This window comes from Aspergillus neoniger, assembly GCF_003184625.1.
Source record: "Aspergillus neoniger CBS 115656 unplaced genomic scaffold BO87scaffold_25, whole genome shotgun sequence".
Lineage (NCBI taxonomy): Eukaryota > Fungi > Ascomycota > Eurotiomycetes > Eurotiales > Aspergillaceae > Aspergillus > Aspergillus neoniger.
In genome coordinates, this window is record NW_020291153.1 from 199,900 (window position 1) to 214,947 (window position 15,048).

General features: G+C 49.0%; 4 protein-coding genes across 4 annotated transcripts; 1 reads left to right on the top strand and 3 right to left on the bottom strand.

The window, feature by feature from the left end:
• Positions 1 to 2,177: 2,177 nt before the first annotated feature.
• On the bottom strand, positions 2,178 to 3,259 carry BO87DRAFT_427936 (uncharacterized protein; the record flags this gene model as incomplete). The annotated part of the gene is made up of 2 exons (XM_025627429.1): positions 2,178 to 2,968; positions 3,040 to 3,259. 2 exons carry the CDS (start codon positions 3,257 to 3,259, stop codon positions 2,178 to 2,180), a joined length of 1,011 nt encoding a protein of 336 aa, XP_025477612.1.
• Positions 3,260 to 4,592: 1,333 nt separating this feature from the next.
• On the top strand, positions 4,593 to 8,927 carry BO87DRAFT_417564 (HET-domain-containing protein). Its single transcript, XM_025626825.1, has one exon. The coding sequence runs from the start codon at positions 4,644 to 4,646 to the stop codon at positions 8,802 to 8,804; it is 4,161 nt and encodes a 1,386-aa protein (XP_025477613.1). The 5' UTR covers positions 4,593 to 4,643; the 3' UTR covers positions 8,805 to 8,927.
• Positions 8,928 to 9,053: 126 nt separating this feature from the next.
• Positions 9,054 to 11,082, bottom strand: BO87DRAFT_460797 (putative D-arabinitol dehydrogenase ArbD). Its single transcript, XM_025629040.1, has 4 exons — positions 10,152 to 11,082; positions 10,023 to 10,098; positions 9,545 to 9,970; positions 9,054 to 9,494 (listed from the first exon to the last, which is right to left on the bottom strand). Exons 1-4 carry the CDS (start codon positions 10,600 to 10,602, stop codon positions 9,314 to 9,316), a joined length of 1,134 nt encoding a protein of 377 aa, XP_025477614.1. The 5' UTR covers positions 10,603 to 11,082; the 3' UTR covers positions 9,054 to 9,313.
• A 905-nt stretch (positions 11,083 to 11,987) lies between these two features.
• On the bottom strand, positions 11,988 to 15,037 carry BO87DRAFT_363318 (acetyl/propionyl/methylcrotonyl-CoA carboxylase subunit alpha). The gene is made up of 5 exons (XM_025621682.1): positions 14,776 to 15,037; positions 14,501 to 14,699; positions 14,344 to 14,441; positions 12,673 to 14,296; positions 11,988 to 12,446 (listed from the first exon to the last, which is right to left on the bottom strand). Exons 1-5 carry the CDS (start codon positions 14,928 to 14,930, stop codon positions 12,393 to 12,395), a joined length of 2,130 nt encoding a protein of 709 aa, XP_025477615.1. The 5' UTR covers positions 14,931 to 15,037; the 3' UTR covers positions 11,988 to 12,392.
• Positions 15,038 to 15,048: the final 11 nt, after the last annotated feature.

The following is a 15,048-nucleotide window of genomic DNA, read 5'->3' on the forward strand; positions in this document are numbered from 1 at the left end:
TCAGTCAAATGTTATTCAATCTTCGATGGCCTAAAATGACTTGCATTGATCCACGTGACTCGAGCATCAGTACTGTCTAATCTCAAACCTGTGCCACCATCCCCCTCCAAGGTATCGCAAACGAAGACTGAGGCCACTGTTACACTATATACACCACCTCATACCACCTGGATCCGCGTCAGACATGTCACAGCAACCTGAATTACTGGCCGACCAACGCCAGTCAGCGCTCACCACCTTTCTTGCGATCATCCAGCTCTACGGCCTGGGGCAAACTTCAGAAAACGGATACAAACCTGCTGCTCTTGCTCTGGCGTTATATGACTATTCTCTATGTAAAGACTCGTTCTTGATGCTTTTCTTCTCATTCATATGCCATCTTCTGTGCTCCCAGACAGCTGGAACATACACCTCCGATATCACAGTCTATTTACGCTACCTTAACGACCTCGAATCATGGAGTCAAGACAAGCTGGACAACGCCAAGAACGCCATCGAGGACTTTGCGGAGCATATCATTCAACACTTGCTTCTCCCACGTTCGTTCTTCACTAGCCGGAAGGCGTCATCACTGTTCAAGTTCAAGTACTGATTCAGGCGATATCAACAGTCAGGGTTTCATCGCTCGACATGCCACAGGCCACACATCCAGCTCAACCTTCTTCGCAATCCCCTACAACAGAGAGCTTGATGCGACAACTATATGCTGTGGGAGCAAGCTGCCTGTTACGTGACAATCAGCAGTGTGTAGTTTCTCACGGACGTGCTGAGGCCGAACCTCGAACACGACCTGCACAAGACAGTGAGGATTACATGGATATCGACGAAACCCTTCTCCGCACTGAACCTACGGACCAGTTTGAGCCCTTGGAAATCGCCCACATACTCCCCCGATCTCTGGCGACCATCACCGCTGATAACACGGAACTGGTAAAGCTAATCTAAGCTTACCCGTACTACATATTGACGAGGTCTCGCAGAGCAACTCGCAGAATGCTACTCTTCAGCTTTTGGATATATTAGATCCTGAAATAACCCAGTTCATCGAAGACGGGCAGCTCGATACCCTTGTCAACGCTCTAACAATGACGCATCATTACCGTCGGCTATTCAACGCTTTTCAACTATATTTTGAACCTACTGGTAACTTCCCTAATGAGTATACGATCCAGTCAACAGCGCCGATTTCGTCCTCTTTACACGATGATACTTTGTTTCCGGTCGTCCGCACCCTGACCTTCGACTCCGACTATAGTAGTACTATCGACCTGCCGTCTCCTCAGTTGCTCGCTGTTCATCGTGCAATCGCGCGTATTATAGAGGTTAGCGATGCGGGACCATACATGGAGGATCTTCTTCGAAACATGGAGGGGGATAGTGTACAAGCAGATGGGCCGACGAATCTGCGAGTCATGATCAGGCTGTGGCTGGGAAGTGGCTGGAGAGATAGATTGGCTGTTTTGATAGTGTGCTTGTTTCTGGCGTTTGGGCTCTGGGTATTGTGTGAGATAGACAGACAGAATGATTGATATGTATGTTTGATGTTACACAGAGGAGATTAACTTAGATGGGATTAGTCATGGATAGCTTTTGACGTCATTGACCGATCGGTAACTGTCTCTGAAGCTTGATTCGTTGTGGATGCTTATTGATGTTGACAAAAAGAAAAGCCAAATTTCAGGAAGAGTATACCGTAGCTCTCCCATTCCCACAACAGAATATTATGTCTGGCCATGTGTCAGTCACCTGGTACTGCTCAATAGACCTCAGGATCTACCAAGATCGAACCCCCACCCCAACCCCCTCCACTTGAGTATCCAAACTGTGGAACCCTTATGCCAAGTCCTCAAAACCATCCCATTATAGCTTGTTACTTGACCTACTTGCAAACATGAGCCGAACTCTACTCCGGTACCTCGCTGTCGCTCTTCCAACCATGCCAATCGGCCGTCCTGCACCATCTCCCAACACTACAGACCGGCTTTATAGTCCAGACGACATCACCCACATTATAACCTCTCCAGATCGTTTCTATCATCACTCATCACCCGAGGATTTCCGTTTGGCGTTCAACTTGACCACCTAACCTACCAGTTTAGCCTCGAGTGACAACCTTCTTCCCTACATATCCCATTTATATAGAGGAGACCACGCGTAGCGGGATCTCTCATGCGACATCACATCGTGACGGCATGTATCCCCTCGACCGTACCCGCCTTCCGACGCACGACCCCCTGGCTTCCTGACGCGGTGGCCGACGAAGCCGAACATCCTCGAGATTCCACGTCTGAATCAAAGTAGTCCTCCGAGTTTATCAACCCTAATCGCAGCGCCCAGCCCCTCTTTCCTCCATGCTCCGCGATAAGCTCTTCAGCCGTATCCAAGCGCCTGCGATACTTATGAGGCTTCCCCTTCACCTCCAGGACGTTCCCATGCATCTGCAATTTAGTTGTGAACTGATTAGCCACAGCAAGCAGACCAGCTGAGACGATCAGCAGCAAGATTAACAGAAGCTTTCCAAATTGACTCGCGTTACTGGCAAGAGCGGCATCGAGGTATGTGAGCACAGTGGCAATAGCGGCAACCCAGCTTTCATAGGGCTCCATCTCGCGGAGCCACTGGCCCGCCGTGACGGCTTTTACATCGTCGATGGCGCCCTGAAGACGCACCCATCGGTCTTGGCTCAGTAGAACGAGCAGATCGCACCGGCCCGTCTCGGATGCGCCAATCCAGCCCAACCGGCTGCGACGACGGATTAGGACCACGTTGAGGGGGCGCGCGAGAATCATGATCAGGATCACGAACAGGCCCCACCAATACTTCATTAGGATCAGGCAGACTAGAACGGCGATGGTCAGTGAGGCAGCTATCGCGTAGGTTAGGACAGAGCTTATGCTGGCATTGGCCGTGATAAACAGGACATTCGCGGCCCGTCCCGCCGAGCTCATGTGGTTGCTAATATTGACGACTTCGACGGTGGTGAGATGGGCTGTCTTGCTGATCTCTGGAGGTAGTGCACCGTGGCTGGGTTCTCAATACGGAACACATAGCCGCTGGTCATCGCGGCGGCGGCCGGGTATTCGCCCTTGTTGAGGTTGGAGGCATGTTGCTGGAGGTGCAAGCCCGGGCAGAGAATGAGACAGTCGAGCAAAGCGGCCGTACCGGTTATAACCGTGCGTTGAGAGACAGTTGAAATGTCGGCAATGGCGACCACCCCAGCGAGGTCGAGAGAGAAATCGGGAAGCTTGGGATGCAACATTGGTGCGAGGTCCTGCTTGCGATGGAGAGGTTGGCTTGGTTTCGCTTTTCTCCATGGTAGAGGAAGAAGATGTAACACAGGCCGAACTTATTCTAGAGGATTCTCTCAAGTTAACTCACATAGTGTAAAGCTTTGACACACAGGTCGGCGACATTAACCGCCGTACTACGGCGGTGAATAGCGGCCATCGGGCAAAAACAAAAATCATGTTGCTCTTCACCGCCTGTATTTTTGATTAGATTTCATGATGATTTTAAAGCCAAATAATAAAAAGATAAAATATATAAAATATATAAAAATTATGATAATTTATACTACACTCGAAATACTCTATATATAGTATCTCAAATTTAAATTTTAAGATTTGATGATTTTCTTAGTTCAGGCTTTAACTTCATTGTATTCTATTTTCTTACTTTCTGCTGGTTTTTCTTTATTACTTTTATTTTTTATATTGCCATACTTTTCCGCTTTTCTTCGCAGTTCACTGCCTTTATAATATGATACATTACAAGATTGAATACGTAAATTACAGTATGAGTATTACGAATACATATGTAATATTGGTATTTCAGTCTTAATATAAGAGAAGTTTTAATTCTATTTCAATATATAGATTTTAATATCTTTGTAGACTCTAAATTACATGTTAAAAGTATACATTTCAGAGCTGTTTTAGATGTTGATGTTTATCACCTGTATTACTATCTGTTGAAGCAGTAATACTAGTAGCCTCGGTCACGTGACCCCTACATACCAAACAACCCCTACTTCTACCCTCGCTGCGCAACCCCTAGATAGGAACACAACACATACAACTCTCTGCCCTTTCTTTGCTTCCTACGAGTAGACGTTCCAACACTATCTCTAAAATTGTTTTTGCCCGATGGCCGCATTAACCGCCGTACTGTGTGGGGGTTCTTGCTGGTGGGGGCTGACGTGGCGACGGGGTTGGGAAGATAACAGGGGATGTCCAGGCAGTGCACAGAGACGAGCAACGAGTCAGATAGTCCAAAGCGAGATGTTTGCTAGTCTTGAGGATGAGGAGGAAAAGAAAAGCAAGAAAATGGGGCCGATGATTGGCTCCACAAATGTAGCTGCATATGCAAGTTGAAGCCCTAGTGTCGGGGAGCTGAAGTCTTGCCCACCAGGCACGAACATGTTGCCGGAGGAGTTCGTTCCGGGCACGCCATCTTGTGCGCAAGCAAGTACCGCGATGAAGCCCGAATACCCCGAGCCCGAATAAGGAATAGCAGGTGCCGGTTTAGCTCTGCTTATAAAGTTGGTCCGTATGCTCAAGCGATTCTCCGGAGTAGATATGGTTCCGTTATTAGTCTCGGTACTTCACAAAGATCGCCTTTGGAACCCTCTCGACTGATACACCATGACTTTGAACAGATCTTCCAGGTATACGTGGGTACGTCGACTTGCTGGTTTGAAGGAGGAAGACAGTGGGGATGAGTCTGATGGCTCCTTGAGTACCATCGTTTCAGAAATTCCAAGGGACCGTATCTCTGCACTGATCAGCCGTTCGGATTCTTGTATCGGGCAAGTCACCAAGATAATCACCAAGAACAAAATCTCTCAAGATGACCAAGTTCGTTCAGACAGTGCTTCGAGCCCTATCATACTGAACGACGGTGACCTTCCAAATGAGCCCAAAATGCGAAATCTAGCCCCTGGTCGACTTGCATTTCGGAAGGCCGGCAATGCATTCTGTCAGGAGCAGCAGCGATGGAGAAGTATCATACAATCAGAAGACCACCGAGCTACTTTCGAAGAGCTGCGCTGGGCAATCCGCTTGGGGGGTTGGAAGAATGACAACCCAAAAAAAAGGCTCACGCAGCTGATCAAAACCCGATCGGAGAAAATCGAGAAAACTAAAGCCAAGATTGTGAAGATCACAAAGACTAAGAACCTGCTTTTGAAGACAATCGAAGCCTGTGAGTCACAGGTGAACGAGGACGACGCTAGTATGCGCAAACTCCAACTCCCAAGGATTGAGGAGGATGCCAAGAGGAAAAAATCGGAGATGGAGCAAGCCACCGAAGAGTACCAAGATGGAATGTCAAATCTCGCGTACTACGAGGAAGAGCAAGAATGGTTGAAGCAACACTTGGAAGACCTGAATGGCAGAAAGGAGGGCAGGTCTGGTCAAGTAGAGGAAGCCGTAAATGACGAAGGCAACCCAACTGATGACGTTGAATCTCTTGTTTCTAAGGGGAAAGATAGAGTTGAGGGTGCCACGAAGGAAGAGGTCCTGGAAGTCTTGCAAGATCCTGCAACAGAAGACGCAGAGCAGAGTACAAGTGGACAAAAGCAAGGGGGTGATACAAACTCCCAAGACGAGAAGAATGAAGAAGAGAAAGAGGAAGGAAATGAAGTGGAGGAGGATGAGGAGGATGAGGAGATGGAGGAGAGGGAGGAGAGGGAGGAGAAGGAGGAGAAGGGGGATGTGGAGGACGGCGATGTATGGGTGAAAACTGCACGACTGATCGATTCTGAGATAAAACAAACAAAGAGTTACCTGGTTCAGGTTGAGGAAGATGTGGAAAATCAAAAAGAAAAGAATAAGGAGTTGGAAAAACGTCGTGACGAAGCTTGGCATGAATACCAGAAAGTGAGTAAGGAGAGTGCAATGACGAGAAGGAAAGCAGACGAGTTGGACCAGAATTTGACGACTTTCCGTGGACAACTGAACAAACTGGGAGAGAAAAAGAAACAGCTGGAGGAATTCGAGAAGCAGCAGGAACAGTATGTCGACAAGCTCGAAAAAGAAGCAGAATTAGCCAAGGAGAAACTACAAATGCTGAACCGCGTGGTGGGCAGCATTGAAGAAAAAGTGCAGAAAGAAGTTGTCGACCATTTCTCGGAGCCTGAACCAATTGCCAGCACACAATCCAACACACGATCCAGCACAGATTCTGACGCGGAAGACAGTCTGCGTCGACGTGTTGAAGATCATCTTTCGAAGACCAAACTGATAAGATATCTCGACACTGAACAGGATAAAGCCCTCGCTGCTCTCAGGACGGAAGTTAAACAAAATCCCGATCTGAACTTGGCTGACGAGGAAATCGACGAATTGCTGAAGGTTAACTGTGCCTTGTTTGTGACCCAGCCACTTGGCAGATCGAAGAGTGCAAAGAAGAAGATCTATATGGACCTCGAAGAACGCGAATTCCGGCTGCTGATCCTGTGTAGGGCACCCAATAAATACCACCCGCTCATTGCCCGTCTTCGAAAGGACAACTTTCAAGAGGAGACATCTGACGCGGAGAGACCGGACGAGGAGAAAGGCTACGCAGCGCTTTCTTACTCTTGGGGTGATGTGTCAGCGAACCATCACATTTACTTGCTCCCGGAGGGAACTGATAGAATTGAGGACTCGGTTTCGCTGCCAATTCGGGAGAATCTCTTCTGTGCATTGCACCGGTTGCGGAGAAAGGACGAAAACGTCAAATTGTGGGTGGATGCCTTGTGTATAAATCAAGAGGATAACGCAGAGAAGACTCGCCAGCTGGCGTGTATGGTTGACATCTATAGTCAGGCCAGAATTGTCTGCATCTGGCTGGGCGAGAGTGACACTGAAAAAAGAAGCGATAAGGCAATGGAATTCATTCCACGCCTGGTAGACATGGCGACTCTGGATGCCAACACCGACAATGAAGACAATGCTCATCAGTGGGCAGCCCTTTTAGAACTCACCCGAGATCCCTGGTTTTCTCGACGATGGATTGTACAGGAAATATCACTCGCGAGAAACGCAGTCGTATATTGCGGGGAGAAGATGGTACATTGGGACATGCTTGTCGATGCTATTGCCCTCCTAGGGGCTAACGAAGAGCGCGTGAGAGCCTTATTCGATCCCTCCAAATGGCGGTATGGGCGCAATACCCTAGGAGAAATTCAACTTTCGAGCGCAAACATCCTTTTCGGGGTGACAAGTAGCCTGTTCCCAACTAGCGAGGAACGAAGCAAACACAAACCATTGAGGAGTCTGGAATACCTGGTAACAACTCTGCAGACCTTCGACGCCAGTGACCCACGCGATCTGATATACGCCCTAGTACATATTTCGCGCGACCATTCAGAAGAAAGGATTGAAATGGCTCGCCAACTTACACAGAAGCAGCAAACCGCTGAAGAAGTGCACCAGCGTGCAGAAAATCAGCAGTGCCCTAAAAAGGTGCCCAAACTGCATGTAGACTATGGAACCCCCATCCATATCGTTTTCAAGCAGTTCACCCAGTATTGCGTGGAAGCATCCGGCTCGCTAGACATTATCTGTCGCCCGTGGGCAAAACTGCCCAAGCTTGAGGAACGCTCCCTGCTCAGGTCTTCTGAAGATTACCTGAATAACAGTCTACTTCCGAGCTGGGTTCCTCTGCTGGAGAATGCAGAATTTGGTGGTCCTGGACAGTCCCACAAAGGTCGAAAGAATGGACGAAGCTTTGTCGGAATCGTAGGCCAGCAGATCTACGACGCCTCGAATGGCATGCAAGCAAAGAGTGTCACGTTTGGCGAAAACCCAATGTGCATGAAAGTTAGTGGCTTGCTTCTGGGAACGGTGGAAGAGGTTTCTCCGCGTTGTAGTGCTGGCGTGGTATTTCGAGAGTCTCTCAGGCTCGGTGGCTGGGAAGGAATTGACAATGGTCCCAAGGTTGTTCCGGCTAGAATTTGGCGGACATTGATTGCGGATAGAACCTCAAACGGACTGTCGCCTCCCCCTTGGTATCAACGAGCTTGTCTGAGGAGTCTCGAAATAGCTGACATGTTCAGCGGCGGTGACCTCAATACTGGACAACTCCCAGATGAGGTGGTCTTCGTCCGGGATTACCTCAGAAGAGTCCGAGAAGTGACATGGAATCGTTGCTTCTTCGGGGCGGCGAGTCACGAAGATGCGCATATATCTGACATACATCGTGCTACAGGCGATGCTAAGGCCAATGCCGAACTGCAAGCTTCCAATGACGGCGATGATGTCCCTGAAATTGTGGTCGAGAATGCAGACCAAACAGAACACAAGGAGACTATCGATGCTGAACTGAATATCATAGATGCCGAAAAGCTCGTACAGGGTGGAGATGCCGTTGAGCAGGCTGAAGAGATTGAGCCAGTAGAGGACAGCAAAAATGCCGAGAAGCACGTACAGGGTCAAGAAGAAACTAGCCAGGCTAGACAGGAAGAGCCGGTGGACACCAGCAAAGGGGTAGATGATCCGAATGTCCTCGTACCCCATGAGCCAAAGACGGTAACACTCTCGGAGCAACAAGGGCGCAACCACACGTCTGAACAAGATGCGAAATCGGACTCTGAAAGAACGGAAGACTGGTTTGGTATTTGCCCAAGGAATACATCCATCAAGGACAAAGTCTGTATTCTGTTCGGATGCAGTGTTCCGGTTATTTTGCATCCTGTAGGGAAAGATACCTATGAGCTAGTTGGAGAAGCATATGTACATGGCGCAATGAGCGGGGAGGTGGTCAGGAATATGGAGAAAGAAGCGTTGGAGAGGTCGACCAGAATATTTGACATCAGATGAGCCAGACCGCGTCGAACAATTGCTAAGCTGGTCCTTTTCATTTCGGGGTTTGGGGGTTTCTAATGTTGTTTCATCACGGCTATTACCAGAGTTGGACACAGATAGTTTAGCTCTATATCGGACTGTAGTGGATAGTGTCTACATCTACTTATGATATGCTGTCTGTTCATCTATAATCTGCTTAAGCAGGTATCCGTTACGACGATCTTACACTGCCTACAGCCTCTTGTTGCTCATTCTAATTCCAGAGTAAAGCAGAATTATCTCTCTTTCAGGATCATGCTAAATTCCTTAACAATGAGCACCATTGCAAAAGACATCTTTGCCACAAACAATGTATGCTAGAAGAACAAAGGATCCCGGGCCGAATACCGCGAGAATACATAGATCACACGCCTCATTATATTATGAACAAGCTCATTTTATCAACAGGCGAGGTCCCTAGAAGATCTCATAATATGCGAATCATATCTCGTACAGTAAGTATTATCGTAATAGTCAGTTGTGTTTCAAGTCAGAGTGTAGCCACCGTCAACACGGAGATCAGCTCCCGTAACGTAGCGGGAAGCATCACTCAAAAGGAAAGTAACAGCACCCATCAGGTCCTCTGGAGTACCCATCTTGCCGGTAGGAATAAGAGATATCCACTTGTCGCGGAGCTCAGGATTCTCCTCGAGGATTTTCCGAGTACTATAAAACATTAGCAGCTTTCAGTAAAACCAACCCACGCGGATACTCACAGTGCAGTGAGCATATATCCGGGACTGATACAGTTAACGCGAATGCCATGCTGGGCCCACTCAACGGCGAAAGAAGAAGCAAGGTGACGGACAGCGGCTTTTGCTGCATTGTAGGGGGCTTGAGGCTGGGGAACGTTAACAATAGCACCAGACATGCTACCTATCATGACGATGCTGCCCGGTGCCTTGCGCTCCATGAGGTGCTTGGCGACTCCGGTAGCGAACAAATAGGTCCCATCTACATTAACACCCCACAACTTCTGCATTCGATCGTAAGGATACGAGATGGCGTCAAAGTTCTCAGTAAACCCAGCAGAGGTAACAAGGTGATCAATCTTCCCGTGCTTCTCAATGACTTCTGCAATGGCATTGTTCACAGATTCGGGGTTGGACACATCGGCGTAGTGAGCGGTGACGGTGGGCAATCTTGAAGAGCTATCAGCGTCTTAGTTTTTCTGCTTGAATTAAATCAACATACTGATCAGATTCAAGACCCGGGTTCTCCTTCTGAAATTGCTCCACGAGCTTTGCGGCCTGGTCCTGCGCTTCCTCTCCTAGAGTAGTGTCAGTGATTCCAAGTGATTGTTCTGGTATGCTTAGCACGTACTATTCAAGTCAACAATAGCCAGATCCGATCCTGAAGCTACAATTGCCTGGGACATGGTCAATCCCAGGCCACGAGCACCACCAGTCACAAGAGTAACCCTGTTCTCGAGCGAAAACTGAGCCAGTGTACGCTTGAAATGCATACCACCACGGCCCTGAACGATCGGAGACCGAGGCATATTCTCGTCATCAGGGTATTCAAACTTGACATTCTCGTCCGTACGCGCAAAACGACCCTCTGTCTCTCCCAATGTGCCCTCAGGAGCTTTGTTGGTCGCTGTTAGGAAGGGGTCTTTCTTGATATCATCGTCTTTGTTCAGACGGAGAGCTGTCGATGAGAGCGAGCGGACAAAGGTATCTAAAGATCGCTGTTCTGTAGCTGCCAACACAGCGGGCCGTGGCGACCGACAAAGTGTTTTAGCAGCTTGACGGACGAGGGTGGATCTGAACATTGTGTATGTGAAGTAAAGCAAGCAAGCTCTGAAATTACTATTAAATGGGCATCAATGGTGCTCAACTGCAGCGAGGTAATGAAGTGATGCCTTAGTGAATCGTGTGCTGTAGGAGGCAATTGCTAGGACATGATATCCGACTTACCTTTAACACAGAATTATTTGGTCACAAAAGGTGTGGTGGAGCCTATCTTAGGTCCAGGCAAATGAGAAGGAGAGGCTCGAATGGCCAGAATTTCCCTTGTGTCGACGATGGCAATGTTTCCCCGCGGCGGCAAATCAGGACAACACAGAGATAGTAATGAAAGAAACGTCAAGAAGAATCCCAAGCAGTACCTTTCGGCAGATGATTGAGCAGGACATCCATGGCAATAATAAAATTGGCCCCGAATAAGCAGAGCTGCAAGTTGCAGAGACTGGCATCCGCCAAGGATAGCGAGAAGAAACCAGTCAGATCAGCTTTGCTGTCAGGAAGTTGTGGTGACAGTGTATTTTGCAGCTCGTGTACTCCGTATTTTTCTCTGACTTGTTTCAATTTGATGTCAGGCGCCGATGATAGCCAGGGCCAGGCCCCAATCGCCATGCAGCGATCGGACGCTGATCTGCTCCCCGACTGGAGCTGCAAGCTTCCTTTGCAGTCCGCGTGACTCGCCCCTACGCCACCGTTATCAAACCCCCATGTATCAGGATACTTGTTTTGAGGTTCTTTGACTTTCTTTCTATTTCTCTACAGAATTTCTTGCCTCTTATCGGCATGCACTATAGGCTCAACCACCCCATAGACTCTATCGTCTTCCAAAACACTCACCGGGAGAAGTCCCGAAGCTCCCGGCGCGCATTGGGCACCTGAAGTAGCCACTACGGATGATGCGAGATGTCAAACTCAATTCGTCGGGCTACAAGGCGCTACTCAAGTACCGGCATGCCTGATATACATGATGTGGGTCTTTAATCTCACTTGACCACATGATCAGTATCTCGTCTTTCGAGGTCATTGCATTTCTACCCTATGGTTTGGATTTTGGTTTGAGTATCTTAAAGTTGAGATCAGTAACACTACCAAAATGCTTTACCCCAGTTTTTGTCCATGGTTAGGACGAAACTTACATTGAAAGTTAAACCTCCCAACACAACCACATCCTCCAATACATTCAGGCTGCCTGATTGCTGCTATTTTCATGCTAGAAACCATCTGAATATTTGGTACAAAGTACTGCTACTACTCAGCTTAAATGATCGGTCAACTCGTGATGTGTGCACCACCAATCTACTGTCTACAAAGTAGTCTATAGTCTTGTTCGGGTTTGAGTGCGCTAAAAGTGACGGGTGGGTACGGTGTGGAGACCACTGGGTCAGGATGGCAGCTAGCTCGATTCGAGACCCATCTCTGATGTTATATTGTACAAATGTGTTGTGTAGAGTCTAGACTCGTGGTTTTCTTCAAAGCATTGTCTGCGTGGCGCGGTTGCAAATGAAAGGTTATACAGATTGAGTATGCAATTAGTCAAACCGCTGCACATGTCAGACTGTCCGCCATTGAAAGACCGCTCAAAACATATATTCTGGTTACATGTCCACATAGCATGCTCAGACCTCCCCGGTTGGAGAGCACTTTGTTGCAACTATGTTATTTGTTTCTTGTTTCCATCAGTATCGGAGTAGATTCTCAGACTACTGTGTACTTCAAACGGCAGTAACTCCATACATTACATCCAAGTCACCGGTGTACATGCCACAAAGATCCCGGATTCTGGTCACCCCAACGTGGTCAGAGTTGAACCACGTATCACTTACTCACCGCCCTCTTCGAATTCAACCAGCGGTGTCCCGCTTTTACATTGATCCTGTAAAGCACCTGTTAGCAATGGCCAGCATTGAAGTATACGCGTTGACAGCTGGAGTGGAGCAATGCCTGTGAGCTGAAGAGAGAACGCAGATGTCCCTTGACAGGCCTAACCTGGGCTGTTCCAGCATGGCGAGGCTCAGATCGACCCAGTCTCGGGACAAGGTAGTCTTCTTCAGGGGTGCTGGGGGTCATGACCGGGAAGGGGTAGGGGCCGCGTGACTTACTCCTGCTTTATGTACCACCTTGGAGATGGTGCCCCTCTGTGGGCTGCGGATGACTGTCTCCATCTTCATACTCTCAATCACCACCAGTGGCTGATCCTTTGCTACCACTTCGCCTGCCTCTACCTCCACACGCAGCACCTTGCATGGCATCGGTGCGAGAACGCTGTTCGTGACGTCCTTCATTCCCAACGCCTTCTCCATCCACTTGGCGCGTGGAATCGTCAGGCGGTATTGGGTACCCCGCTGAAAAGCGATGATCGTGTCCTCATCGCGGATCACCGTCGTGTCCAGGCGTGTGTGAGGGAAGAAGGAGGTTACAACTTTCGAAGCTGGATCACGATGGCTTACAACTTGCTCGAATAAACGTCCCCCAACATCGACGTTGAATGTGTCGTCACCCGTCTGTTGCACCCTAACGTCAAATCTGGAGTCGTTCTTTGTTCCCGGTGTTAGCTCTGCAAGCGAGATCTGTCGTGCCTGGTATCCTGGGCCAAAGCCAACGGCAGCGCCTTCAAAGTTGGCTTGCGTTCCACTTCCCGGATTCGAATCGTGGTGAAGACAGGCCAGAGCCACCTGGGCCAACACCTCGGGCTCAATTGCCTCCCGTGTGAATAGCTCTTCGCGATGTTTCTCGATGTAGCCGGTCTCCACATTCCCGCTAATGAAATCAGGACTTCTGCAGACAGTTTTCAGGAATTCAATGTTCGTGATTGGACCCGCCACTTCATACTCCTCTAATGCATTCGCAAGTTTGCGGATCGCCTCTTCACGAGTGTTGCCCCGCACAATCAATTTTGCGATCATGGGATCATAATGTGCCGAGACATCGTCGCCTGCAACGAATCCGGCGTCTATCCTCACATCATCAGTAGCGGCAGGAGTACGGACATGCAGCAAAGTGCCGGAGTCTGGAATGAAACCCTGGTCAGGGTTCTCAGCGTAAATCCTAGCTTCGATAGCATGACCGCGACTGGCCATAAAAGCCTCCACATCTTCCTGGGTTAGGGGAAGTGGGGCGCCTTCCGCGATTTTGAGCTGCCAGTGCACAAGATCCTGACCGGTAACCATTTCGGTGACGGGATGCTCCACCTGGAGTCTAGTGTTCATCTCCATGAAGAAGAACTCGCCAGTATCATTGTCGAAGATGAACTCCACAGTACCAGCACCCTCGTAGCCAACCGCCAACGCAGCAGATCGGGCTTTTGCCCAGATATCTTTTCTTGTCGCATCGGGAAGGTGCGGAGCAGGCGACTCCTCAAGGATCTTCTGGTGTCTTCTTTGTATACTACAGTCCCGCTCTCCCAGAGCAACAGCGTTGCCTTGCTTGTCTGCAAAGACTTGCACTTCAATGTGGCGGGGTGTGGTAATGTACTTCTCCACCAGTACGTGATCATCCCCGAATGAATTCATAGCCTCCGATTTGGCAGACTGCAGCTGTGCCTGAAAGTCGGCTTTGGTATGAGCGATGCGCATTCCTTTTCCGCCGCCGCCCTTGATTGCCTTGATCAGCACGGGGTACTTGATCTTGTCGGCCTCGGCTTCAAGGAAGTTGACATCCTGGTTGTCGCCATGATAACCGGGTACGCACGGTACTCCAGCAGCAGTCATGATCTTCTTGGATTGACTTATGACTGTCAGCCTATGCTCACAAGTGTACGTTCATCATGTTACCTCTTGTCACCCATGTCTTCGATAGCCTTCCAAGGAGGTCCAATGAAGATCAATCCAGCTTCCGTACATTTCCGCGCAAATGCCGCATTCTCACTCAGCTGAAACGGGATTGGAAATATTAGTATCTTCGCAGCTTGTGTGTAACGACAGCACTCACGAAGCCGTAACCGGGGTGTATCCCTTGGCAGCCTTCCTTCTTGGCAATCTCAATAATTTGATCTCCATCGAGGTAAGCGGAGACGGATCCTAAGTTAAAGGCAAATGGCGAGCTCAGCGCATGCTGAGACTTGCTATCCGGATCGGTGTAGAGCGTCGTTACTCGGATTCCGTGTTGAGCAGCGGTCCGTCCAACGCGACTGCAACAGATCACCCCATATTAGTACTGACAATCAACAAAACTACCAGAAATCTTCACTCAGGGCTCAGACGCACAGCGCAATTTCTCCTCGATTTGCGATTAAAATAGAGTCCAGTGATTTCTCAGCCTTGGGCGTCGTGGTGGACACAGTGGAGGCCGCTCTTCTGAACCTTCGAACTACCGGCGGCCCCAGGCGGGACGAAGTGCGGAGAAGAGAGGAGAGCGGCATTGTAAGAGAGGCGGCTGATCAGTTAAGTGCCACGAAAAGATGATCCAACACCACAGGGAAAGGGCACGTTCATAAAGCAGCTAGCATATCCAAAAGTACGAGTGACATGGATTTGGAA

Excerpts from the sequence above, each read along its gene's own strand:
- BO87DRAFT_363318 (XM_025621682.1), bottom strand. The coding sequence starts at position 14,930 with ATGCCGCTCTCCTCTCTTCTCCGCACTTCGTCCCGCCTGGGGCCGCCG. Across the intron at positions 14,700-14,775 it reads AATCGAGGAGAAATTGCGCT|TCGCGTTGGACGGACCGCTG; the intron begins GTGCGTCTGAGC and ends GATCTGTTGCAG. Across the intron at positions 14,442-14,500 it reads TACACCCCGGTTACGGCTTC|CTGAGTGAGAATGCGGCATT; the intron begins GTGAGTGCTGTC and ends ATCCCGTTTCAG.
- BO87DRAFT_460797 (XM_025629040.1), bottom strand. The coding sequence starts at position 10,602 with ATGTTCAGATCCACCCTCGTCCGTCAAGCTGCTAAAACACTTTGTCGG. Across the intron at positions 10,099-10,151 it reads GGCTATTGTTGACTTGAATA|GAGAGGAAGCGCAGGACCAG; the intron begins GTACGTGCTAAG and ends ACACTACTCTAG. Across the intron at positions 9,971-10,022 it reads CCGGGTCTTGAATCTGATCA|ATTGCCCACCGTCACCGCTC; the intron begins GTATGTTGATTT and ends TAGCTCTTCAAG.
- BO87DRAFT_417564 (XM_025626825.1), top strand. The coding sequence starts at position 4,644 with ATGACTTTGAACAGATCTTCCAGGTATACGTGGGTACGTCGACTTGCT.